At 47.4% G+C, this 26,035-nt stretch overlaps 2 protein-coding genes across 7 annotated transcripts in view; one reads left to right on the top strand and one right to left on the bottom strand.

Moving 5' to 3' along the window:
• The window catches only part of TAOK3 (TAO kinase 3), a 50,304-nt gene extending 29,600 nt beyond the window's left edge, over positions 1 to 20,704 (top strand). For 3 of the 6 annotated variants that reach the window (XM_059827946.1, XM_009819095.2, XM_059827947.1), the window contains 8 exons: positions 4,623 to 4,757; positions 12,975 to 13,211; positions 13,831 to 13,959; positions 14,827 to 15,030; positions 17,802 to 18,041; positions 19,045 to 19,257; positions 19,713 to 19,895; positions 20,040 to 20,704. In XM_059827946.1, coding sequence (XP_059683929.1) covers positions 4,623 to 4,757; positions 12,975 to 13,211; positions 13,831 to 13,959; positions 14,827 to 15,030; positions 17,802 to 18,041; positions 19,045 to 19,257; positions 19,713 to 19,895; positions 20,040 to 20,201 — 1,503 coding nt within the window. In that variant the 3' untranslated portion in view covers positions 20,202 to 20,704. Of the gene's footprint in view, positions 1 to 4,450; positions 4,459 to 4,620; positions 4,758 to 12,974; positions 13,212 to 13,830; positions 13,960 to 14,826; positions 15,031 to 17,801; positions 18,042 to 19,044; positions 19,258 to 19,712; positions 19,896 to 20,039 lie in introns of all 6 variants that reach the window. The other 3 variants (XM_009819103.2, XM_059827945.1, XM_059827944.1) reach the window with 3 other exon arrangements.
• Positions 20,705 to 23,448: 2,744 nt separating this feature from the next.
• Positions 23,449 to 25,588, bottom strand: PEBP1 (phosphatidylethanolamine binding protein 1). Its single transcript, XM_059827810.1, has 4 exons — positions 25,452 to 25,588; positions 24,974 to 25,083; positions 24,250 to 24,350; positions 23,449 to 23,775 (listed from the first exon to the last, which is right to left on the bottom strand). The coding sequence occupies exons 1-4, from the start codon at positions 25,584 to 25,586 to the stop codon at positions 23,558 to 23,560; spliced, it is 564 nt and encodes a 187-aa protein (XP_059683793.1). The 5' UTR covers positions 25,587 to 25,588; the 3' UTR covers positions 23,449 to 23,557.
• Between the last annotated feature and the right edge of the window lie 447 nt (positions 25,589 to 26,035).

Raw genomic sequence — 26,035 nt, 5'->3', positions numbered from 1 at the left:
GTGTTTGTGTGGGTTTTTTCCCCTAGCATTTCTTGGAACAAGCTACATCCTTCTCTACAAACAAAAAATTATCTGATCAGTGTAATTATTAAGTGCTATCAGGAAGGAGTCTAGTCAGAATATCTTGAACATAAAATGAAGCTACTGTTAGCAACATGCTGTTAGTGTCGCTCTTAAAAATGCATGGCAACGGTGTTAAGCAGATATTCCTGAAACGTTGCGCTGGTGCTGGAAGCAGGGAATGGTAAAGCCCTTTTTTCAGTGAGGAGGATGAAAAAACTGTGTGGTAGAACTGGCATGGGACTCTAGAGAGCAAAATTCAGCTTCTTGCTCTGTAGGGTGACCTTGGGCAAGACTCATCGGTTTGAGCAGAAACCCATGAGCATTGTGAGATGCTCAGACAATACTCCAGTGGTGGCCATTTAGTTATCCAGCTGGAATCCGCTTGAATCCATTTGTGTCTGAACAAATGTTCTGACTGCTTCTCTGTCTTCCTATTTATCCAGAGATTAACTTCCACAAGAACAACTTTTATTTTTTTTTAGGTTACTTATTAATCCATAATATATGTAGGAGTCCTGCCTTTGGGGTTTTTTCATTGTTTTTGAGAGACTTGCTCTTTTTTAGCATCACTTAAGTAACTGGAAGCTCCACCAGCTCTCTCATCAGATGATAGTGCTGTAGAAATGTTTGAGGTTTTTTTTTTTGTCCTGGCAAATATGATCAGCAATGTCAGAGCCAGCACCCAGCCAAATACCCCCATTTGTTGTCATCAGCCTGAAAACTGTTTATGTAGCAGATAATACAGGCAGAAGAACAAATGATTTCTTTAGTAGGAAGTTGAAGATTCTGAATTGTTGAACCTAAATAAAAGGATTTTAATGGTTTAATGCAAGTTGTGATCTGAGCATGCCTGAAGTTGTATTCATAAGGTAAATAACTGCAGTAAACACAGAAAACAAATGGAAAGTGAAATACACACGGAAGATACATTGCTTTAAAAACAAACCAATGTTTGAACTGCAGATACAGGGCTGAGAGATACCCTGACCCAAACTTGCTAGGTTTCTGGGGTGCTTTCCATCAGATTTTACTTGAGCTGAGGTGCCAGTTTTGCATCTTTTGTTTCCCACAAATCTGGAGCTAAAAGTTTGAAACAAAATTTCTTGATTTGTGCCAACATCTGAAAGGCGGTGTGGTTGCATTGTCTCTTAGGAAGCTTGTGGGAGAAGAAAGTAAAATAAAAAGAGCAGAAATCTATTTTCTGGGTTTGTAGGTAGATGTCTGTTGTAGTAGCCATCTCTTAGGTTTATTTGTCTTACGGGTCTCTGTTTACTAGAAGTCTCTGTGGTGGTGTAACTTGCTAGATTTGGTAACTCTTCACGTCAAGTGATTTTATTTCTGGTAGCGTGACAGCTTTTCTGAAAAATGTGTTGCCTATTAAGGTTGCATGGGCTTATTTAAGAGTTAATAGCAGTTGCCTGCCTGATGCAGAAGCCTCAGATCCCAAGGACAACCACTGAGTCTTCTGTCCACTTGAAACTGGTCCTTTTGCTTGCTCAGTTGCAAAGGAATTTTCCCATTCCTTGCCCAGGTCAGTTTGAAGTGGAGAATGCAGTTAATTCACATTCCTGAAAGGCAATTAGATTCTGCTGTGAGCTTCTTATGTGCACTGAAGTAACGAGAAGTCCCATAAAACAAGACCACGATGACATTCTGCCCTCTAAGAATCCACCTCTTAGATAACAGAAAGTAACCCACAGATTAATTTTCCCATATAAGAAGTAATTATAATTTCAACTTGTCATTTTAGGTGGTGTTTTAGAGCACTCTGAAAAATCTGAATGCCCACTTTAAAAGTCTTTTTTTTCAGTGATTTGCTGCTTCTCTGGTTTTAATATTTCACATTCACCCTGGCATACTAATGTAATGGAGAGAGGGAAGATGGTCCAGGGATTGGGGTATTGCTAGCAGACCTTAGGAACCTTGTACATTCACACGTGCTGCTGCAGGCTTTGTGTAATAGGTAATAATAATAATAGGTAGTATTTAGCCTGCCTTCACCTTAATTTCACAGCTACAGTAGAGGAATAGTTGCTCCTGCGTGCTATCGTTTCTCTTCAGTCCTCCATGGTTCAGATGGGTAAGTCTTATATAGATCTTTACCATAGGACACTTCTGTTCATCTTTGTTTTGTATATGAGGTGCTCCAGTTTCAGCCTGTAACAAAGGAGTTCCCTTTTGCAGTTGGTGACTCCCTTCCCCTTGCTCCAGCTTGCTTCATACCCGTGCGTTCACGTGAGGCTGTGTTTGCAGAGCCCCAAAGAGCCAGGTTTATCTCTGCAGAGCTGCTTGTTGGGAGAGTGAGAGGCCAAGTTCAGCATTGGTTCTGGCCCTGCCTCGCGCATGGCGAGGGGGCTGTTGTGCCGGAAGGCTCCAAGACATATCAGTAGAAACACCAAACTAAAAGGTGATGTTAGTAGCCAGCCCATCTGCTTTGGGTTATCCGGGGTATCCCCGATTGTATTGCAGAGAGTCCTTCTTACACCTACTTGATAGGCAAGAGTGCTGCAAAGCTATGGAAAACTTGGGATTGATATTCTTCCAGTGAAGGCACCAGTCCAATTAAACTGAGTGGTACTGTTAAACTTTAATCAAGATTTTTTTGGTATGACTATTCTAGAGCCTGAGACGTACCTTTCTCAGGAAAGCCTGCAAGCCTGAGAGCCCTGCATCTCATATGAACGTGCACAAGTTGGAAGTCTAAGCTCAGTCCAATTGCCAGTGATTGCCCTTCTGTAACACTGCCTCCCTGTTAAGACAGAGGAGATCCAGTATGAGGATGGCTAATATAAAACGAAACTGCAACTTTTTATTACACTCTGTAGTCCTCCTACTTCTATGGAGGACTGTCCTTTTTAACTGTTTTAGCTTGTTCTGTCTCCCTCGGGTGGGTATGGAGCAGCCGGTGCAGGCTTGGTTCTCTGATGGTCTTGGCCATGTGCTCTCTCCATGCAAAGGCAAGCGAAACGTGAGCATGGAGTGGAAACACTCAAAATAAAGGATATGAGAAAAGGTATTGGGTTTAAAGCACTTTAAATCAGCGTGTGGTTCAGCTCTTTATATCAACATTTCTGTACCTGTTTGGCTTTTGCTTGAATTCATTAACAGAATCATACTGAAAGCGATGTGGGTCCAGCCTAGAAGCAGCTGGAAATTGAGGACAGCAGAGAGGGAAACAAGTGTCTGCAGAGTGGGAAGGGAGTGTCAGTACAACAGCAGTGTCATGGTGGAGATGCTACTCCGTATCGGCTGGTTTCTCACCACGGGGCTTTCTGACCGTACTGGTGCCTGCTCTGGCATGGCGGGGTGGCAAAGCTGCTTCTGCTCGCCTGCGAAACCTGGTGCGCGGAGGCAGCAGTTCTCTGCAAGGGTTGGCATCTCTTGTTTGCCTTTTGGCACAGGCGCTCGCAGCCTTTATTTTGCACCCCTGACAGTTAGAAACTTCATTTAATTCAGGAAGAATCTCAGTTTTCCTTTGAGCTTTTTTAGGAGCTGGATCTTGAGGATGGGAGTCACGAAACTGGGGTAGATGGCAGTGTGGCAGATGTGCCAACGCTGGCTACCATTGCCGCTGCCCCGCGGAGCCCGCACCGCTGGGCAGGCCGCGGCAGGAGGCGGTGGGACATGCCTGGTGTCCAAAGGCCGCTCCGTCCCGAAGGCGTAGCCTGCGGCTGCGCTGCCTTTTGGCAGTCACCATTTCAATTAGCAAGATTGTGGCGGCGTTTTTCGCCGGCCCGTTCTGATTAGGGTCTCCTCTATACGCTTGACGAGAGCTTTGTTCTGTTGCGAAATTTGCACGCGCCGTTTCACGGATGCACAGCCGCTCCTCGTGAAGCCTTGCCAGCAAGCAGGACAGAGGTTGGACCAGGAGCCATTCGTGCTAAAACCTGTGAGCTGTTGCTTTAAAAGGGGGGAAAAAAAATAAAAAAATCCTTTGTGGGCTGTGGAGAGAAAGTGCTAGAACTGTGCAGGATCATGACTGGAAAGCAGGATCCCTGAGTGGTCACGGAGGCTTTCCTGGTTCTCTCCAGCCTGCCATGCTTTTAGCCAGGATGCTCGTCCTCCACAGCAGATAGCAAACAGGAGACAAAGAATCCCTGTTGCGGACAAACCACTCGGCAAAGGGAATGAGGCAAAATGTTGCCCTTGTGTTAAAAGGGAAGAGCATCTTTGCTAGAAATGGAAATCACGTTTTTAACGGGATTGCTCACTTGCAGTGCTTTACCCCGACCTTTCTGAGGAGTCCGATTGCTCTGCATCGCTTTACGCTTTTCAGTCTTTTTTTTCGCACATATGTAATACTGGAGGTTTAAAAAAAAAAAAAAAAAGCCCAGCCAGGGATTCAGAAGGCATCCCACTAGCGATCAGCTGACACGCCGAACCCAAGCCTGCAATGTGTTGCTTATTCATTTTGTACCGTGGGAGCTGCCGGGGCTAGCAGAGAGCTGAACTATGCCTCTCAAACAGCGGCGCTTGTGCAGACAGAGGGGTGAGAGAGAGGCAGCCGCCGCGGGAAGAGCACAGCCGGACTTTCTCCTTGTTTTTATCCATTTCTGCAGGATCATGCATTTATAAGGGATGAGGTGGGCCACAGGGATCGCAGGCCTGAGGTGCGGCCTACCCAGTCAGTGCAGAATCAGGCCCTCCACTACCGGAACCGAGAGCGCTTTGCCACAATCAAATCAGCATCTTTGGTAAGCAGCCACCCCACCCCACCTCCTCTCTCCCCCTCTCCCTCTGCAAAGGGGTCAGGAATTTTTTTCTCTCTCCTAATTATTTTTTTCTTCTTGTTGTTGGCATAGCAACTAGATATTGCACTGAAAGATATTTTAGCTCTGTGTGTGTGAGATGTGAAATGTAGAATATATTTAATTTCTCTGTGTATTTCCAGTATATGTGAAATAAGCCACTTTCCTGGATGAACTTAATATAATCTCAGATCCCCCCCCCCCTTTTTCCACCTATCTCTTTTATTAATATGTTTATTTGCATGTGCATAAAATGTGTATATGTGCTCGCGTGCAATATGCTTAAATGCTGTGGAGATGCAGATGGGTTTTGAAACAATAAGATTGCTGCTTCCCGGCTGAGCTGCTGCCTGTTTTTTTCATTCATTCATTTATTTCAAGCAACTGTACTGTGACTGCATTTTTCAGCTTGATCCCTAGGAAGGATTGCTGGGTTGCGATAACGGAGAGGGCTTAACAGCGGGCTGTGGGCTTACAAAGAGGAGGGGGATGGGATGAATCCATCAAGATTTGTACTATTGCAAATGTGATTGCTGTGGATGCCTTTGTAGTAGGCAGAGGGGTGTGTGCCGGAAGAGTTAGTTGTCGTGCCGCCTCCCCCACCTCGCATCCTCACCGGCTGCGGTCGGCAGCAACCTATTTGAGGGAAAGGAGTGAAAAATGGCCTTTTAAAACAAAAATAAATGTAATCTTAAATATTTCAGCCCGATGGTATTAGTGGTCGGATGGACAGGGAGCGTAAGGAATTACCCGCTGTTTGGCCATGGCACTTGCTCAGTGCTATGACATCATCCTAGACCAACCCCGAAATTACACCAGCGAGCCCTCCCCTTCTTGTTTTACCCTGCCTGAACGGTGGGTTTTTTCCTTCAATACCACCATTTCTTGATCCTCCGAATCGCTTCGGATTTCTACATGCACAAGACAGACCGTGTGTGTGCATGTGTGACCACAGCTAAAGGTTGTGAGTGGAAGGAAAAAGCAGCAGCAGTGCCAACAGCCAAAATTTTTCTCTGTGGTGATTTGCTGCTGCTGCTGTTAAAATCTAAAATGATGCTGTGGCATGCAGACTTCTGGCCAGATGGGCTGAGATTTGGGGGGAGCATCTGAGTTCCACCTTTTGCAGGTGTACTTCTGGGTAGCCATAGCCTGAGTGCTCCCCAGGCTGGTGTCCTCTGCTCCCCCTTCCTTCCCTCCTACCCCCCAATTTAAAGAGTGACCTAGAAATGTGTGCGTTAGAGGACTTCATGCAGTGCACCTGACACAGGCAGGATCTCTGGTCTCCTGGAGACCCTCTGCCTTGTGAATTTTTCTCTTTTGTGTGTGTGTGTGCATGCACCCACTACAGTGCCAACACTGTTGCCTGCACTGAGCAAATAAAAGTAGGATCCGCTTAGGTTGGCTGGAGAGAAGAAATGGTGAGTGGCTCAAGTATCATACTCCAAACATATATACAATTTGATTGATAAATAGATAGGCATATTGAATATATTCATCTTCTCTTACTCCCTGTGGAAAGCTGCTGCACCTTCTGTCCTGCCTTCCGCAGCAGAGTCCATAACTCCTATCTTCCTTGAATAAGTCATCCTTGGGCTACTTGGGTGGCTAGAAGGTACTGCGTGGCAAGGCTCCCTTGGGAGCTGATGAAAGATGTTGGTATGAAGGCATGGACTGTGAGGTCTTCCCAGCCCTCTAAGCTCTGCGGGAGACAGCTAATGTCCCAAGGTCACTCCTAAATCCCATGGCAGCCTCCTGTGGGGCTGGGACTGTGTCTACCTTAAATCCTTAGTCACCTGGATTTGCTAAGTCTCTCTACTTCAGTGACCAAATGGTGATAAAGATAAAGTGAATACTAGGTGGGGAAGATGGTAGGCTTTTTGGAGAACTTTTCTCTTTTTTGGTTTTCTGTGGAATGTGCTGTAATACAGAGTGTGTCTGGGCTCATGCTGGGAGGGCTTAGGGTGCACACTTAAGGTAAGCGGTACATGCACAGCACAGAATCTTTTGGGGGAGAAGGAAGCCCCACCACGTAGCTCGCTATGTTAGCCAGCAGGCCTTTGGAAAAGCACGTGGTGGTATGGGTCATGCGAAAGCTTTATTATCCCCATCATATGCACACACGTCCCCTTCCCAGTATAGAGGGGGGTTCCCAAAGCACCACCTTGGTACTACAGGAGCTGTTACTGTGTCCTTAGGTTCTGAGGCTATGTGGTGGGGGAGAAGTTTCCCTGTGTTCACAATGGAAATACTTTATTTCATTTCAGTTAACCTTGTGATGAGCTTTCCCTTTAATAATCTTTCATTTCCACCTCTTCATGGTCCAAAATGGAAATCTAGAAGAAAAAATGCTAAGTTGAAACCTATTCTACAGAACATGAAGAATGCCAGCATACGTGCTCGGGTTTGAAGTGCCGGCGTGGCTGTCACACGCTTTTTTTTTATCGCTGTGCATTCGATCAGCGCTTAGTGGCTGGATGATGTCAGTGGGTAGTGGTGCTGAACGCTGCTGCTCTTCTGGCCAAGGGAAAACTTCTCCCATGCCTGCCCCCTTGTCTCCTGCTTAAATATCTGTGGAGAGGGCAAGGTCAGCCATGGAGCTGGTACGGGGAGAAGGACCTAAACATGTCTGAAATCTGAGGTGGGAAACCAGAAATTCAGCCTTTATTCCTCTCTCCACGTTAATTTACTTTTTGAACGGCATCTTGAAAAAATTAATCCTATATGAATGGGTGCTCAAGATCCCATAGTGTTAAAAACTAAGTAAACCAGCATGCTTTGATGGCTCCCTACGTCGCTGCTGCTGACGGTCAGTCGGTTTCTCAGCAGTTGGGTACCGCTTCCTTGGCACAGAAAGGTTATGCAGTTGAGAGCATCAGGTGGCCTGTATTGTAGAGACTCAGAAAAAGAGAATTCTGACCCCAAATTCAATAATATGGGATGATACTTGGGTGTAAATCTTCTGTTTGTGGGAGTTGTTGAACACCACCCCCCAACATGAGAGGAGGGCAGGTTACAGGGGAAAAGCACCGAAGCTGGGGGCTGTGCGTGTTGCTTCACAGCTGTTCTGCTGGTGGAGTCCAAGGTCTTGGGCCCTCAAGTCCTTGTTATTCACCCTTAGATCAGGATATTGCAGATGGAGACTGGCATATCTAAAAGGGTGCTCTCAACTTGGAAGTTGGATCTCTTTGCAAAAACAAGCTCAAGTAGTTTCAGCGAGTGTAGGGGTTACAGACAGAACTACATTAGACAGCTCTACACTCCAGATGTCCCAGTGATTTTAAATGTGATTTCCCCTGCCCTGTTACTCTGCCAAAGCATCACGTGAATAAGAAGGAAACGGGACAGACTTCCAGATAAAATAGTGAAATGGGCTATCCACAAAGAAACAGGCTGTCAATATAATTTTCTAGTCTTTCAGTGATGCTTTGATATTACCCAGGTAAAAAAAAAAAAAAAAAAGATGAAAAAATGAGCAAACATGGTTAAGGAGCTCACCTTTGTCATAATTCAAGCAACAATTTTAATAGTCACTCTTTCCTGGACTGCCTTTCTCTTTGGTCATTGTGTAGACCAACCTTCCCTCTTCCCCCCCGCCCCCTTTTCTTTTTTTCGCATGACAGTCTAATGGCAACGGTAACCATCATTCGCTTGGAACAGTGGTGGGAAAAAAAATGCGCTGCATATTTCTGCTGTTGCAGTGAAAGTTAGTGTCTGAAATGGAGATCAGGTACCTACTACATCTCCATGTTATTTTGCAGACTATCAGTGATCCATAAATTAAAAGCTACAACTAGAAATCTAAGCCTTGAAGCTCAGAAAGCTGTGTTTAAAAACAAAACAAAAAAGGGCAGAGGTTCTGCATGTTGATAAGACTACACCTATCAACATTTCCAAGTGAAAAAAGGTGGTTTTTAAATATGTGCAGAGATGCATGGATCTGCATTTCTGGATGTCTTTCATGCTTGACCCCTTAACTCCCCCCTGCCTCATGCATTTCCTCGATAGCTGCTTTTACAGTTTTCAGATGAAATGATCTAATACTTAAAACTTCATAGAAAGATCAGGTAGGGTGGACTCTGTCGAAGGCCTTGGCATTCTCTTTGAAATCCAAATGCCAGGAAAAGAACTACGTGATCTCATCCTGGGTCTGCAAAGCCAAATGTCTAGGTATGTGTGAGCAGGCTTCTCTGGATGTGGCCATTAAAATGACACCAGGGCAATCTGACTCCAAAACCAGGTACGTTTACTTGATAGCTGTTCTCCTGCACCCTCTTCTGCTGAGGCAATGACATTTTATTCCAGGTGGTTGAGTTTCTCCTGTAATGGACTCATCTGGCTGCTGCCTTTATAGATCTTTGCTCTAAAAATACAGAACTTGTTCTTTCTCATCCCAAAGTTCTTCTCTTGCTGCGAGAGGCTGCTGGCAGTGTCTTCCTCAGTACTCTGCCTCGTCCAGCAAAGAGGAGCTCAGTGTTTCGTTATCGAGAGATGAGAATAACTGTCTTTTAGGAGAGTATTTGGTATCTTGGTTAAACAATGTAGAAAAAGGAACTCTAAAGAGCTGCTGGTTTGGAGGAGAAGTTGTGAGCCCAACTTCCTTACGTAAAGCAAAAATCTTGGAGGGGTGAAAGAGAGAAAGTTTGGATTTTACGGCAAGTGAACTGCCTGTGGGAGCAGGTTGGAAAAGGCATCTCTATTCTCAGTTCTGTGTCTGCCAAAGATACAGAGAGATAAGAAACTGAGAAAATGTCATACCTTAATAAAAGCTGTTCTGTTTTATACAGGTTTTTTGGTTCTGCAGACGACCTGATTGATTATTACATGCTTCAAATAGAGCTTCAGGAAACTGCAGTTTTCTGCTTTAAGGGATCCTGATATTTTCTGGTTACGTGGAGAACAAATTTTGCAATGAGCAATTCAGTTGTCATCTTCTTCCCACCATAATTTATGGGACTATGTTTGTGAAATATTTTGTAAAGTTCCAAGTGCCTTTGTCTAAGAACACCAGAAAGGCGATTACTGGAATTTCCCCCAATGTTCTTTTTAAAATGGTCTTTCAAGCTGTTCATTCATTAGGAGCTTCATCTTTACAACCATAATCCTTCATTCATTTATGTATTGACATGCTTAGTCTGAAGTACTTCTCTGGTACTGAACTGGTCATATTCAGTAACTAACATTAATTTCTTCCAATTTCATCCATGCTCTGAGATCACCATTTGGAGACCTTGCCTTTAAAGCTGGAGTTCTGAAGAGTGTTGGTCTTGATTCGAGATTATGGTGATAAATTAGGTCTTTAGCACAAGCATGCAGACATTAAATCTACAAAATGTCCACCAAGTCTACCATTCTCCTTCTTTCTCATCTTCAGGAATGACATGCTTCTTTTGTTTTCCTCTGACTTTTTAACATCTTATCTTCTGCTGTCATGAGAAGGCTTTATCACTAGTGTTATAATTAGTAATTGCATCCTATTATTGGGGATAAATATCCCAGACCTAATGCGAAAACTTTCAAAGATGGAATTCTTGTCCTGATGGAGACAAGCTGAGCAAAACTGGGAATGGGGTGCCCAGGAGCAGCAAAAAAAATAAGGATAAAAGTTTAATGATTTTTGCTGTAAATAAAACAAGTGCATGTTCTAAACCTCATTAGAGATTTGACCAAAGGGGAGACTGGTAAAGTTGCTAGTGGATTCCTAGATCCATTTTTTTCTTACGCTCTTGCTGTTTGCTTTGTTCTGCCAACTTCTTGGAGCGGAGTGTGCTGTGCAGAACATCCCACTGTTCACAAAAAGGCTGGGCCTCAAAAATAGCACATCCAGGAAGATCTTGTACTGCTGCGTGGTAGGTACCGTATCTCCATGCCTCTGCAAGTGCCTGACCAAGTCTGTTCTCTGCAAGTCGTATGTCATTTAATGCAGTAAATGGCCTATGTGAAATGTTGGGATTTTGCCTGTCGTACCTGACATCTGTCTCTTACAATTAACTTGCATGACTTCTCAGAGAAACTTTCATTACCTGGAAGCTTCTGTTGGAGATCTTATTCTTGCTGAACTTGACTGAAATGTGCAAGTTCCTACAAATGCTTACCAACTTCTGCAAAGTGTAGCTGTCATTGTTACACTTCAAAAAGCTTTTCTTTCTTTTTTTTTTTTATTTTAAACTATAGCAATACACAGGGCTAATACTGTGTTTGTAGAAATGACCACAGAAACACAATCTCACATATTCCTAGTATCTGGCTTGGGTCTGTTTCATTACCTAGTCTCAAGCATTTGAAGGTTGCTATGTTGCATCAATTGCTGAGGTGTTAGTATATATTTAATCTAGTCAACTTCAAAACAACATCCCAAAATTCCTTGTACAAGGAGGATGTGATTTATGCATCATCACTTACCTCGTAGTTGATGTTTGACTTCGCTAATGTGGTGAACCCACCATCATCACGTCTTGGTAATGGAGTCTGACGCAGCACTGTAGTCAGCCTAGTTCTTTGTTTTCTTTGCAATTAGGTGTTTTGTTTTCTCTCTGGGGTTGTCTTTGGAAGGGATGGGGGGAAAACAGAGGCTGTCCACCTTAGCGGCGTCATCCTTTCATGTCTTGTTTCTATTCTGGGACTCTAGCTATAATTTTCTTGGTTGGTAACTATTTACTGTAAATTGTTGTTAATCTATTTCAAGGTGAAGGCTGTGTAAGGCTCTTCCTAACCTCCTCTTCACACCCCTCCCAAGTGTTGGTAGTCATTCGAGCTGAGACAGGTGGCAGCATGCTGTCTGCCTTGGGTGACACATCAGTTGCGATGTTAAACTTACTTGTTGATTTTGGAGCTCTTACTTGATCACTGCTTCCTATCAGCTACTGGTCCTGGAGCACAGGGCTGCCAGCAAGTGGGCTTGGTTTGCTGTTTGGTAAAGCAGCTGCTCTTCTTCTGTTGAACTTGACGCCTCTCAGGTCTGTAGGTACATCCCATCCTACATCTGAACTTACTTTGAAGGTCTCTGAAAAACAGCCTTTGGAATGACAGCAGTACTGTAGTAGGTGCCAGTTCTTTCTCTTGGCTGCTATGGAGAAATTCCTCAGGAAGGCTGGGCTCTTGAAGACTGCAGGAAGGACTGTTGGTTCATAAAGCCTCAATGATCACCTTCAAAGGGCTGAGCTTTTTGCTTCATACTCGTTAAGTGTGAAAAGGAGAGGTCCCCTTGTACAGAATCAGGGACTGCAGCTCTACACATGTACTAAGGGCTCCAGCTTTTGGGTCCCAGGACTATCATATAAAGTATCAACAGATCTTTATATGTGAAGTTCCTGGGACTGTATTTAAAAAAAAAACAACCCACAAAACAAGCTATCAGTCTTGGACACTTTTTTCTTTTGAAATGGAAGCATTACCATTTGCATTTTCTTGTGCCAAAATGTTCAGACCTTACTTTTTTCATCCTTTCACATGGATGCACTTAGGCATGGAAATGAATGTGAAACTTGTGAGTTTGTTTCAGCTGAGGTTTAAAATCTGCTTAGACCATCTGATCAACCTTGTTAAGAGGATACAGTTCCAGAACAGTGTTCTCTTGTTAGAAAACTTTCAATTCTGGTAGGGAATGAACTCAGTCTGCCATCCTCTTGAATTTTAAGAAGAAATTTTGAAGGAGGCTACTTGATCCAGAAAATAGGTATTGAGGGACCGAATTGGAACTGTGGTGACTTGAGGAGGAAGGAAAGAATGCGTGAGTTGGGGGGGTTCTTAAAATGGATGCCATCTTGTAAGTCCATGTTACCCTCAGGATTTGAGTCCTGTATCTGAAGAAGGTTGTCCAGAAGCCGCCTTTGTTTCCAGATCTCCTCCAGTGTTTCTTGGAGTGATCAGTAACCTGCCGTTTCCTTTATTTGTAACGTGACACTTTTCTGCTGTGTTACTGAAAATGCACTTAAAATTCTCATTAAAGGTGGGGGGGGGGGTTGGAAATCAAGAGAGAGAAACATTACAGCCTGGTTTGCAATATTAAACAACAGCACCCTCTGAAACCTGGAACAGCATTCTCTGAAAGTTGATTTCTAAAAGTACAGCAAAGCGGGGTCTGGTTTACAGGTAAGCAGCTACTGTGGAGACAGCTTGTCTGTGAAGAAGGCCATGTAGCACTTCTTCCCCTTTTCCTGACATCAGGTTACACGACAGATCCATGAGCATGAGCAGGAGAACGAGTTGCGGGAACAGATGTCAGGATATAAGCGGATGCGGCGCCAGCACCAGAAGCAGCTGATCGCCCTGGAAAACAAGTTGAAGGCCGAGATGGACGAGCACCGCCTCAAGCTGCAGAAGGAGGTGGAGACGCACGCCAACAACTCGTCCATTGAGCTGGAGAAGCTGGCCAAGAAGCAAGTGGCTGTGATGGAGAAAGAGGTGGGTAGAGTTATAGGTTCCCTAGCTGTACAAGAAGATTGGAGGGAGGGGCGTGTACCAGATCTCTAGGAGAACGCTGTGGAAGTACTGGTTAAAACCCATGTTCTTAAGTGCACCGCACGGTTACTGTCTCGAGCTGCCCTGGCCAGTTCTGTGCAATAGCTGCACAGCTACAAGTCAACCTTCTGGGTGATGAGCACTCCATTGGCATCAACCAGTACTGTAGCTACTGACAGCCGGCTAAAAGAGGCGGACAAACTCTGTGGAGACCTTGGAGGGTGCTTCTGCCTCGTGGCTGAGGCAGTGACAAAGCTTGCTGCTGTTACTTACTCTGTTTAAAAAACAAACTGTTAATTCATATGTTAAACTAGTGGGGTTTTACCCACTGGGGTGGTTTTGGTGGAGAGGTAAGAAGCAAGAGGAAACTCTTAAATATATGTGGGTATTAGGGTTTTTTGTGCAAGCGGCTTTCATGTGGCTGAATACTCATGGCTTTGTCTAGCACAGTGATGGGAGAATGAAAGACCAAAAAACACACAACAGAAGACTGATTCGTGTTGAATTCAGTACCTGCTCCCTCATCCCTTTTTTTTTTTTTTTCCCTCTCTGTGCCTTGCAGGCAAAGGCAGCTGCAGCAGATGAAAAGAAATTCCAGCAACAGATTTTGGCTCAGCAAAAGAAAGACCTGGCGACCTTTTTAGAAAGTCAGAAGAAACAATACAAGCTTTGCAAGGAAAAGATTAAAGAGGCGAGTTACCATCATTTTCGGGGCTGAAGGGGTGTGGAATGAGCATGAACTAGACTTCTGCTTTGATAAACCTGGGCCAGCCCAGGGGTTTAAGGGATACTGTCATGCTTGGAAGCAAATTTAGATTCTCAGCAAGTAAACTTTCAAGAACTGGGAGCATCTGGCAGCATTTCTAGAATAATCTCTAAGGGTGCTAGAGGTGCCTTCACAATTTGCTGTAGAGCAGAATCTTTGAAACCAAGGGTGATGAGGGAAAATGGGACTTCATAAAGAATAATTCTTCCCCTTCTTCCTCATCTGTTGGTTTGGGTTGTTTTATGCTAAAGCTGTAAGTAATCAGAGCAGCCATTTAGATGTCACTTGACTAAAAGCCCTGTGATGGCTTATATGAATTAGAAAAAGTAGTAACTTAGTGTATAGCTTATCTATCCCAAATTGCATTACTTAAGGACAGCGTCTCCACCACATCGCAAAATCATTTGCTGTTAAGATTGTAGAGGTGAGAAAATGAATAGCAAGGCGCCCTGTCAGATATCTGATTCAACAGAGAATCAAGCATGAGTCCTGTTGAAATACAACTTAAGGCCAAGCTTTTCATTGCTGCACTGTTTAGCCCCCGAGATGTTTGTGTTTAACGGTGACTGTTCCTTCCTCCTCTTGGTGGGTCATAATACAACTCTAGAGGCAGTAGGGCTGGGCATGGCCAGGCGATGAGTCTGGTTCTGCTGGTCCCTGGTGTTGAAGTCAGGATTTTGGGGTCCTTTTGTGAGCTGAGTGGCAGAGGAGTGGCCAGTGGCTGAAGGTCCTCCAAGTCCTGTGTCACTGTGATCCTAAGGGAATTCTTGTTTTGACCCTGTGTGCACGTAGGAAATGAATGAGGACCACAGCACGCCGAAGAAAGAGAAGCAAGAAAGAATATCGAAACATAAAGAGAACCTGCAGCACACACAGGCTGAAGAGGAGGCCCATCTTCTCAGCCAGCAGAGACTCTACTACGACAAAAACTGCCGTTTCTTCAAGAGAAAAACGATGATCAAGAGGCACGAGATGGAGCAGCAGAACATTCGGGAAGTATGGCACTCTCCACTTCCTTTCCCGAGCATTTCTTTAATTGTTTTAGCTTCATGTCTGTAAAACAGTTTGCTGACTGACATTAGATCTTCATGCTTCCAGTTGCTAAACAGAACTGAGAAAAATGTAGGAAATGTGTTTTGGGAAGTAAGTTTTCCACACAGATGTGGCAGCTTTTATTAACCGAGGAAGGGTGGCATCGTTGACTTGCAGACAGAAACATTATGTGGGCCACCCACTCTGGGTCAGGTGCTTCATCTCTGCTCCTGGGCATTAGATTTTGGGGGATCCTGCTGGGCTGCTTTCACAGCACAGGGCAGTGCCATGCCGAGTGCCACGGCACCTGTGGGAGAGCTGTGGGATGGCTGAAAGGGCATCACATGAGGAGTTCTACTTGTTGGCTAAAGAAAACTTACACAGTTGAAATATGTGTAATAAACCAGTGATAACCTTGAAAGAACCATATTAAGGTTGCAGAATGAAATGCTACCGATGTAAGAAATACCAAAAATTCAGTCCTTTCACGTGTCTGCCTTCTGGTCGTCTCCAAATAGTCGGATGTTGCTTTTCCATTGGGCTCTGCTCAAATTAGTGCACAGACCAGGTGATAGTTTGTTAATGAGAAGCTATTCAATATCTTGCTTCTCCTCATTAGTTACTAACCCTTGCCTTACAGGCTGCCTGTAGTCAAATATCACTTTGGAGAAAGAATTATTACTTGTAGATTTCTCTATGGTAGTCAGTACAGTTTCTGAATTCTTCATGAATGTTATTTTTGGAGGAAGATTATCAGATGAGAAGGTATTTTAGTAAAGGCTGACAGTGAGTGAGTGATCAAAAATTTCTAATAATCATGTACTTAGTCTGCTACCACCAAATTTTCCAGCATACTGAACATTGCTCTGTATTTTACCTGTTCAGAGCTTTGCTGCCCGTGTCTTCAGATGTGCCTGGGGCTGCTCAAATGCTTTGCAGATCACATCCAGCCATCTCAATGAGGACACCCTGGAAAGGAATGACTGTGAAAAGGGTGCCCAAATCTGATTTTTCACAACATATAAGCTCTGTGGCAGGGATGAGGACAGAATTCAGTTACCTAGCATGGTATTTTAACCAGGGAACACTCCTCTGAGCTCCTGCATTTAAGCTCTTAAACACTTAGATCATTAGGTCTCTTATTTTCTGAAAATAACATCCCTACTAACTAGTTGAAATTCACTGGATCAGACACCTGAAGTAAATAACACTTTCAAAATGTTTTTTTCTTGATATTTTAAGTAACCACAGAGGTTCTTTTTGTGCAAGTGGGAAGGTGTTTGAGCGAAGTGGAGTGCCTCTCTTTGTTCATGCTGTGTGAACTGAAATCAGGTGTGGAATGGGCATGATGAGAGAGGCTGGCTGTCCTGTCCTAAGATGAAGGCACAAGTGCCACAGCTCACTGCGTGGGCTGACATACTGCCTGTTCCGTGTGCTACCTGCCTTTGCACAAGTGGGAACTGATTTCAGCACACCAGTAGATCTAATTTTCGATCCTGGCTGTCAAGGTGCAAGTTTTGCTTAAATGTAAACGTGTGCAACATCCTTATCGCCAAGAATGCAGAGACAGGACCTGGCCCCGTTTGCTTCCCCATCCTCTTAGCTTAAACCTGGCACAGTTGTAACAGCCAAAGGGGCTGAAGTGCCTGTTCACAGGTGCTGATGTTGAGAAATACAACAGGATTACAATGTGCAAGCAACAACTTGGAATAATATTTTTTTTTGCTTCTACTGCAGAAACTTGATAGACTGAGCCAACACGGAGCCCTCCCTGTGCTGGGCACTGTGCGTAGTGCGAGGCAGCCCCCGCTGTGCCTGTCTTAGACTAGCGTGAAGCACAGCAATGAGTTTGTAAACCTGAGAACTGAAACTGAGATGTACCAGCAGACCATCTGTGAAGGTCACCAAATATCAGCAAGGGGTACAGCTGTAATAGCTGCTTGACTGAGCTGGATTCAGCTCCACGCTCCGCAGGTTGTTGCTGATTACCTTGAGACAGAAACATTAGCAGTAATCAGGGAGAGAATCCGCTATCTTCCTCTTCCTTGGTTTGTAACTCGGTGAAGGTTTTCCTAGACTGCAGGGCACCACGTGCAGGAACTCTTATGTGCATGTTGCAGAATTGTGTGAGGCTTGGGCTGTATCCTCATTTTAAAAAATGTGCTGTGCCAGGGGCCAAAAAACACCTGTACACAGTGGTAGATTAAATTCTTTTGCTTACCTGATGTGATGTGCCGGAGCTGTTCACCTCTGCTTTGGCCATTCTATTATTAGTGGTACGTGAGAAGCCTCATCTCCCAGTGCCTAGCAGGGGCTCGGGGTAATTTAAAATGGACAAATAAGAGCCCCCAGTGCTGTCAGTCACCCCAGCCCAGCCCCCCCCAGCTCTGAGCACCCCAGGATGTATTTATTAGAAACGTCTGTGATTCTTGGCGGTTGCAGAGGGCTCGCATGTGGCCCCAGTGCCACCTGCTGGAGACTCCCTGGGTGATCCAGGAGCTGCCGGGGAGCAGGTTACAAGGGAGGGATGGATGGATGGATGGATGCTAGGTGGCCGCTTTGTTAGCGTTCCCATCGTGCTGCTGGGTTTGTGTTTCCCTGTGGCACATGGAAGTCCTTGATGCCGTCTAGAGGAGTTACCAGGATGCCTGGCCTTGCAAACTCAACTACTGCATCCCAGGGAGAGAGAATCACTCCTCAGCTTTTCTCTTGTGCTCTGCTGTCCTCTTGTGCAGGAGTTAAACAAGAAGCGGACCCAGAAGGAAATGGAGCATGCCATGCTGATCCGGCACGACGAGTCGACGCGTGAGCTGGAGTACAGGCAGCTGCACACGCTACAGAAGCTGCGAATGGACCTGATCCGGCTGCAGCACCAGACTGAGCTCGAGAACCAGCTGGAATACAACAAGCGGCGAGAGCGGGAGCTGCACAGGAAGCATTTCATGGAGCTCCGGCAGCAACCAAAGAACCTGAAGGTGCTGGAAGCTTTCCTTCCTCCTCTTCCAACCTCTGTCCTGCCAGGCAGGCTGGTCTGTGTGCTTGCTGCCTCCTCCGTGCAGCATCCATGCTGCAGAACCACCGTTCTCCGCCAGCTCTGTGTGTTCTTCCTTGCATCCCTTCCCTTTGGGCAGGGCTGCTCTGGTGTAAGAAAGCTGCGGGCTACTATAGCAAAGAGCTCGCTGAGGATTTTTTTGAAGTGCCGCACTAATTGGGGCTGCTGAGTAAAAATAGGCGAGTCCTTAGCAAAGTATTACAGAATCTGCTTCTGATGAGCTGTGCTTTCTTCAGGCCCTTGCTGGTACCAGCCTATAAACCTCAGTGTAGAAAGGGGTTGGGTGATGGTTCCTCACTTTCAAAGTCAGCAGAGAGAGAACATGGGTGTGCTGAGCACTGTGCTCTGTCCCAGTTTGGCTGCAGGTTGATTAGAAACCTCTGAGCTGCTTGCTGTGGGAGATTTCTGTTCCTCTTCTGAACATCCAAAAAGGCATGTTGGTTTTATTCACTTTGTCACAGCCTCGCTAGTTCTCAGATCTGCAGTCTCTGTGTAGTACATGGTCAAGGTGGGGGAGGCAGCTTCTGGAGGCCTTGGTGAGGTAGCAAAATGGGAAAGTGAATTAAAATGGGTAGCAAATAGAAAAAGCAAACACTTTTTAGGAGGTAGGTGGCAGGGTGACGGGCTGGGTGACCTGCAGGAAGCAGGAGTAGGAGATGGAAACGCCCTGGGCTGAGGAGGACTTAGCGGGTGCTGTTCCTGGCCCGGGCCCATGGTCAGCGCTGAAGCAGAGCCTGAGCTGATTCTGCTCGTTAGATCGCTGTGCGCGCGAAGCACACCCTGCTCACTCGGGTGCAGGGGCAGGAGGCAGCGCAGAGCACAGGGGAACGGTGGTTGTCTCTCACAGTCCGTCCATTTGGATGCACGCTATAACCTCCCCATGCCCAAAGCTCTTCATGCTCTTCACATCGTTCCTTCCTTGGCAGGCTATGGAAATGCAGATCAAAAAGCAGTTCCAGGACACATGCAAAGTACAAACTAAGCAGTACAAAGCACTGAAGAATCACCAGCTGGAAGTAACTCCAAAGAGTGAGCACAAGACAATTTTGAAGAGTCTGAAGGATGAGCAGACGAGGAAGCTCGCCATCCTGGCAGAGCAGTATGAGCAGAGCATCAACGAGATGATGGCCTCACAAGCGGTAGGTGCAGCATCCGGCACCTCTCCTCCCTGGGCTGGGGGGTCCCTGACCAAGGCACGTGGAGGTGGGGTACAGTCGGGCCATCAGTCCTTGCAGCACGCTGTGTTCATCCTGTCCTAGACACCGGATGATGAGCAACGCGGTTGAGTTTATAACAACTATTACAAGTAATGCATCAGGCGGCACTTCCCCTCTTGTAATAAGCATCCTGCAGAACACGCTTCCTTCCCCTGCTGCCCCTTGCACACTGGCACTTTAGAATTGGGTCTTCTCTGAGGCTTCTGCCTCCCTGTGAGTGGGGAAGCAGCTGTTTATGAAGCCCTTCCTGCTTTCTCATTCTGCCACCAACACCAGAGGCTCCCCGGCTTTGAGAAGGAAGAGCGGTGTGTCGCTAGCGCCAGAGCAGAGGGGTTACTAGTGGAGGTTTGAATGTTGTTTTCCCAATGATCTTACAGCTACGGCTGGATGAGGCCCAAGAAGCAGAATGCCAAGCCCTGAGACTGCAACTCCAGCAGGAGATGGAGCTGCTCAACGCGTACCAGAGCAAAATTAAGATGCAGACAGAAGCACAGCATGAAAGAGAACTCCAGAAGCTGGAGCAACGGGTGTCGCTGCGCAGGGCACATCTTGAACAGAAGGTACGTTTTGGGTGGGCTGCCAGGGGGTACCTGGTTACACGTGTCGATCTTGCCTCGGACACGGGGTCGGCACCGTGCGTCGGGAGCTGCCGTACCCGGGGTGGCCATGCTCTGCTACGGGTCTGCTGACTGTGCTTCTTTCAGATTGAAGAGGAGCTAGCCGCCCTCCAGAAGGAACGCAGCGAGAGGATAAAGTTTCTGTTGGAAAGGCAGGAGCGAGAGATTGAAACGTTTGACATGGAGAGCTTGCGAATGGGCTTTGGGAATTTGGTCACATTAGAATATCCCAAGGAGGACTATAGATGAGATTAAATTTCTTTGCCATTTAAAAACAAAAACAAGACAAAAAGCAAACAAAATGATGATAAAACTTGCGAAACCAACATTCCCCATGTTAACGGGCGTGCTCTCTCTCTTTCTGTCTCTCTTACTGACATCGTGTCGGACTAGTGCCTGTATATTCTTACTCCATCAGGGGCCCCCTTTCCCCCTGTGTCAGGTCCTGGTGCAGGACAGCTCCTGGCGGTCTTTTCCATAGTATGTCACAGTATTGATGTCTCTGTGCAATGATTAAAAATGTTTCAGTGAAAACTTTGGAGACAATTTTAATGGAAAAACAAAAAAAAAAAAAGTGGATGTATGTTGCTTTTGAGCAATCACTCATTTAACCACCAATCAATGAAAGTACAAGCAAAAAAAAAAATAATAATAATAATAATCAAAAGATATATACAAACCCAGGGGGAGAGAGACTAAATCCGCAGCCTTACCTTAACTAGCTGCTGCATAATTTTATTTTATTTTTATTTTTTTGGTATTTATTCATCAGGAATAATTAAATAATAAAAAATTTTATTAAAGATTGAAAAATTTGATACATTTTACAGAAAAAAAACTTAATCGTGATGTACATATCAGTGGTGACATATTATTACTTTTTTGGGGGTGGGGAGGGGCGGGGCGAAGATCCGGTGATTTTTAGAAGAACCATGCCAGGCGAGGCGGGGACGAGACCTCGGCCCTCGGCATATTCTTGATTGTATCATAATCATTTTCTGCTGTCGCAGAGGATGTGAATACACTTAAATGAGCCCACGGGATCCCAGTAGCACAAATTGGGCTTTGTCAAATCGTGTATTTTGTGTATAGAAGGAATTTAAGGAGAGCTTTTACTTATTTTCATATTGTATTTTAACTGTTTCTCTGATCAAAAAATTTTTTTACTTCTTTCCCCCCTTCCCTCCTGCTCCCAGCCACCCCCCCCACACTCTCCGGTTCAGTACTTGGAGTCCAGCACTGTCTGTCAGATCATCCCCAGCCCTTTCTTTTTTCTTTTTTTTTTTTTCTTCCTCCCCCAAGTCCACCCCCAACCCCATGATCTTGGTCATAAATATTGCATTATTCACACTTTCAAACTGTGTATTTTCTTACAATAAAAAGATTAAAAAAAAAAGGCTTTACTTCTTTTGCATGCACTTTAAAAAAAAACAAAAAACAAAAAAAACGCCAAAAAACCTGACAAAACAACAAAAACATTTTTTCAGGTTCCAAGGAAGAGCATGAATAACTGTCAGAGCTTTTAATTATATTTGTAAATAAAAGTGTTCATCACAACGCCTCGCTGTCTCATTGTGGGAGGAGTGGCTCGTGGCTGGCATGGTCTGAAGGTGGGAGCAGGGGTGGTGACCCGTTCCACTCCCACCCGTGGCACCTCCTGTGGATGCCCAAAGGGGCGAGACCTCCCCGTGGCCCCGTCCTTCAGCCTGGGGCAGGGCTGGAGGAACTGCTGGGGCTTTGTTCCAAACCCGGTTTTCCTGACAATGGAGGTTTTTAGGCTGAGGGGTTGTGGCTTGTTCTTATATCCTGCTTCCAGACAGAGATGGATCAGCCCTTGCTGAGCAGTGAGGCACAGCTCTTGAAGCGTGTCTCCACCCCCCCCATGCACGTAGTCTCGGGGATCTTGGTCTTGAGTAGTTGGGGATATTTTCCTGAAAAACCATCAATCCTGTTTTAATGGTTTTGATACCTGTTTCTCAGACTACGTAGCTGCAGACCTTTGAGAAAGGAAGCAGTTTAGAAAAAGGGGAAGGCTTCTAGTTCCATGAAGTAGAATTACATTGGCTTCATCTTTTTTAACCTTTTAAAGATGTCAGACTGGACCAAAGGTTCATTTTTCTGCCTTAAGTGCTTAGGAGACATCAGCAGGCCTCACTGCAAGCTCTTGGAGGATCAGGAAAACAACTGGGACCCTGTGAAGTGGCTGCAGGTCAGTAAAACTGGTGGTGCTTGTCACAGGAGCTGAGAGCTGCCATCAGGGTTTTGGCTTGGATGCAGTGGTGTGGGTTGCGGCGGAGCAGCTCCCACCAGGTGGAGGGAGGGAGGCCTCTGGGGAGCACCAGGCCTGAGGCTGGGGGTGTGGGGGGATCCCACTGGAGAGGCAGGGATTAGCCAGACCTGGGCTAAAGGCACTGGGGTGGAAGGGCTTGGCAACAGCTGGCTCTGCTGCCCCACAGCTGGCCCTGGCACAGGACAGACCTGTGAGCACAGGCTGCCCCATCAGCTGCAAGGAATGTCAAGGTCAGTGACAGGAGGCTTTCAGAGGATAGATTACCCCCTTGGTGAGGAGTGAGAGCGGCTTCAGAAACATGCTGGAAAAAGAAATGCCCTCTCTGCATTTCTAAAGCCAGCCTGCCAGCACTCCGTTTGCCATGAACCTTTACTGCGACAGCAACCTGCACCTCGAGGCAAGCAGATTTTAAGTTTGTACGAGGTAAGATGTTGGACGGAAAGACATGACTGCTTTGAGCTGCATTCCTCCAGCATCAGCACCTGTTTCAGGCAGCACTGCCCCGAGGCTGGAGCTCCTGTCAGAGGGTCCAGCCTTTTTATGCCAGGAGGAAGAAAGGAGCCCGATGACACAGAGCTGCTCCCGTAAGCACAGCCCTCGTCCCCCAAGAAGACAACCACACCATCCACCTTGGTCAGTTTTTAATTGCACTGTGAGCAAACAGCATGTTAACATCAGGTCACAACAGAACTTGAACAAAATGAAGTGGCCTCTCAGCTTTGAGTGGCAATAAAGAACAGAAGGTAGTGCTATAAACCAGCTTCCCTGCCTAGCAGCTGGCCCTTCACTACTTCAGTGGTTCCCCCCTTCAGTGAAGTGGAGGCACTGGCTAAATCCTTGAGGGTAAAGTAAAAAAAAAAGGAGTTTCCCTTAGACTGCCATCTCCTCTCCTCAAAAGGGGAGACTACACAGCCAGCACCAACCCAGAAGTGGTTCTGTACCCACACCACTGCCACATAATACCATTTCAGCACAGCAGAGACACTCTGAAGTGACACTAATTCACAAAGGCTTTGGTTTTCCCTTAAGCAGGTCAGCCTGGAAGGGGTGGCCCTTACAGAGACACCTTGTCAGAAGCTCATCTAGCTAACGATCACCTGTACCTACGGGAGTCAGCTGAAGCACAGCAGAGGTCTGGAGCACACCGACACAGAAGCAGGCTCAGGCCAGGGACAGGGTTACAGTTGCAGCCGTCAGTGTGGAAGCAGTTGAATACAACTCACTAATCAAACAAAACTACAGCGACATGCTCTGACCAGCCTGGTCTCCAGGGGCACCAGGGGTGCTGCACAGTGCTTCTTCAGGTCCCCTCGCCCTACTTCCCCGACAGCTGCTCGTAGAGCTTCGGCACATAGTCATCCCACTCCGCCTGGTAGCAAGTGCCAGCCACCGGCACCCCCAGCTCGTACTTGCTGCGGAAAGAAGCCACCTTGAACTTCCCTCGTTTGTCACCAGAGCGATTGGAGAGGATGGGCTCGTTGCAGGACAGCTGCTTGGGCTGCTCGTACACCAGCCACACGTAGCGGTGCAGCCCTGCGGGGAGGAGGCAGCGTTGTAAGTGCCAGTCACCTGCAGTTCCCGGGTGTAAGGTCTGACCCCCGGAGTGCAGGGGAACGAACGCCTGCGCTCTCCAGGATCAGGCGGCTGAGTATGATGGAGCTAAAGGAGGTTAGAGAAGATGCACTAGATATGCTTAAATGGCTTGTGTCCTGCCTAAGCTAGTGCTCCTCCCCACCAGGCAACACTGCCTACCAACTGCAGGCTGAACAGCACAGGCCTGCCACCAGATAGCAAGGGGACAGCGGCAATACGTGCCTGTGCTGGTGTGGCTATGCACAGATGTGCAGGCAGTCCTGTGCGGGCCATTTCCACAGCGCAGCCACACAGCACACGCCAAGCGGGCGGCCAGCTTTCTGCAGGCCTCCCCACCCTCCCCTGCGCACCACATTTGATCCACGCAGCAGCGCTCTGCTCAGAGCGTGGGAACTGCTGCAGTCAGGTACCGACCTGTTCCTTTGGGAGGTCCGGAGCCAACGTAATCTGACAGCACAGTCCCACTCCCCACATTGTTGCCTTTCATGTTGGTCACCAGGAAGTGATGCCATTCCCTGAAAGGAGAGGCAAAAACCAATTAGACTCCATCACAGCCCCAGCTAAGACCCTTCATTACTCCAAGCTGCTGCTTTTCTGTAAGGCTGTCAACGTAGGATAACTGAAGCTAACAGCTGCCACTCCTGGTTTGCCAAATGCAAAGAGCACCAGTTCCAGAGCAGGTACTGCTTCCTTCAGGATGCAGAGCCCTTCAAAACCAGCTCTGTCATCCTGCCTTGCAGCTCCAGGAAACCCAGAGCCTGACCTCTAAGAAGCAGTATTCCACACACTTCTGAGGCTGATTTGAAAAAGGTGAGCTGATCCTAGGTTTAAGACTCCACTGCTAGCACAGACAGACCTAATTCCAACTCACACATGTGCCACATTAGAGCGAGCAGCAGATGCTGTGCTTCTCCAAGCTACAACAGACCTCCAAACAACCCTGGCAAAAGCAGCTGCTCCTCCCCATGCTGTCCCTGTCTCAAGGAGAGACCCAAGGACACTGCTTCTATCCTAAGCCACAGACTCCCTGCTGCACCTTAGGCAAAGCACATTCCCGACCTCCTTCTACGCCTCTGCTCAGACCAAGAGGGATGCTCCACCTTCCCCAGGCAAGATAGAGAGCTGCCACCCCCATTACCTGAACTTTGGGTCCTTCCTACTGGGAGCATCCGGGTCTGTGAGAACCAGGGTGTAGAGCTTCTGGGGATCACAGCCATCCCACTCAATGCTGGTGGGGCGATGCTGCACCTGGAGGGATGACAGCGTCAGCACGAGCAGCCAGCCCTGCAGCCTGCGCCAGCCAGCCGGGCTGCACACGGAGGCCACGTGTGACCAGCGCGGGCAGCGACACCCGAGGAGTTCAAGGCCATTCGCGCCAGCTCGCACCCTGCCTAGGAGAGCCGCCGGGACTTCTCCTGCAGCACGGCGCCAGACCTGACCGCGCCACCCCCGTGCAAGAGTCGGCAGCAAAGCAGGGCACCTCCCTCGGCCCCCGCACCCGGGGAGGCTCCGACAGCGGCTGCCAGAGCGAAGGCGCAAGAGGCCCGGCCGCCTCCCGCCATGTTGCCGCGCCCCCGTGCGACACACCCCCGGGCACGACGCCGGGCCCCGCTCACCTGAGTGGGCGTGAGCACCTTGCCCAGCTCGTCTATCTCCACGGAGCCATACTTGACGCGCAGCGGGTGCGCCGGCTTCTGCTCCACCTCGGTGAGGCTCAGCGACCCGCTCCACAGCCCCAGGTCCACCGGCATGGCTGCTGCTGCGCTCCGCTCCGCGCACTGCGCCCGCGCCGCCCAATCACCGCCCCGCTCGGCCCGCCCCCCCGCTCCCATTGGCGGAGGCGTCGCCACGCTCCAATCCCATTGGCGGCGGCGCGCCGCTAGCCTTTCCCCCGCTCCAGCAGTTGGGGCGCCCCCCGCCGGGGCGCCGGGGTTGGGGGCCGGAGCGGGCTGCCGCCCCGGTCTTCGTCCCCGGCGGGAGAGGCCGGGCACTGGCAGAGCGATTACCTAAAGCAGCACTGCTGCCCTTCCTTAACGGCCTTGGCCCTGACATTAATTAGGTTATAATTTATGTGCCACGGCCCAGTGGGAGCAGTTCCGTGGACCCAGTGTGCCGTCTCAGCACTCCGCTCCGTGCAGGCCTTAGCCCAGCGCGATGGCTACTGGAGAGCTGGCCGTGTTGTGCCTTCCCCAAGCGGTCA

The sequence above is a fragment of the Gavia stellata genome, chromosome 21 (assembly GCF_030936135.1).
Source record: "Gavia stellata isolate bGavSte3 chromosome 21, bGavSte3.hap2, whole genome shotgun sequence".
NCBI lineage: Eukaryota > Metazoa > Chordata > Aves > Gaviiformes > Gaviidae > Gavia > Gavia stellata.
This window is presented reverse-complemented; position numbering and strand designations above follow the sequence as displayed.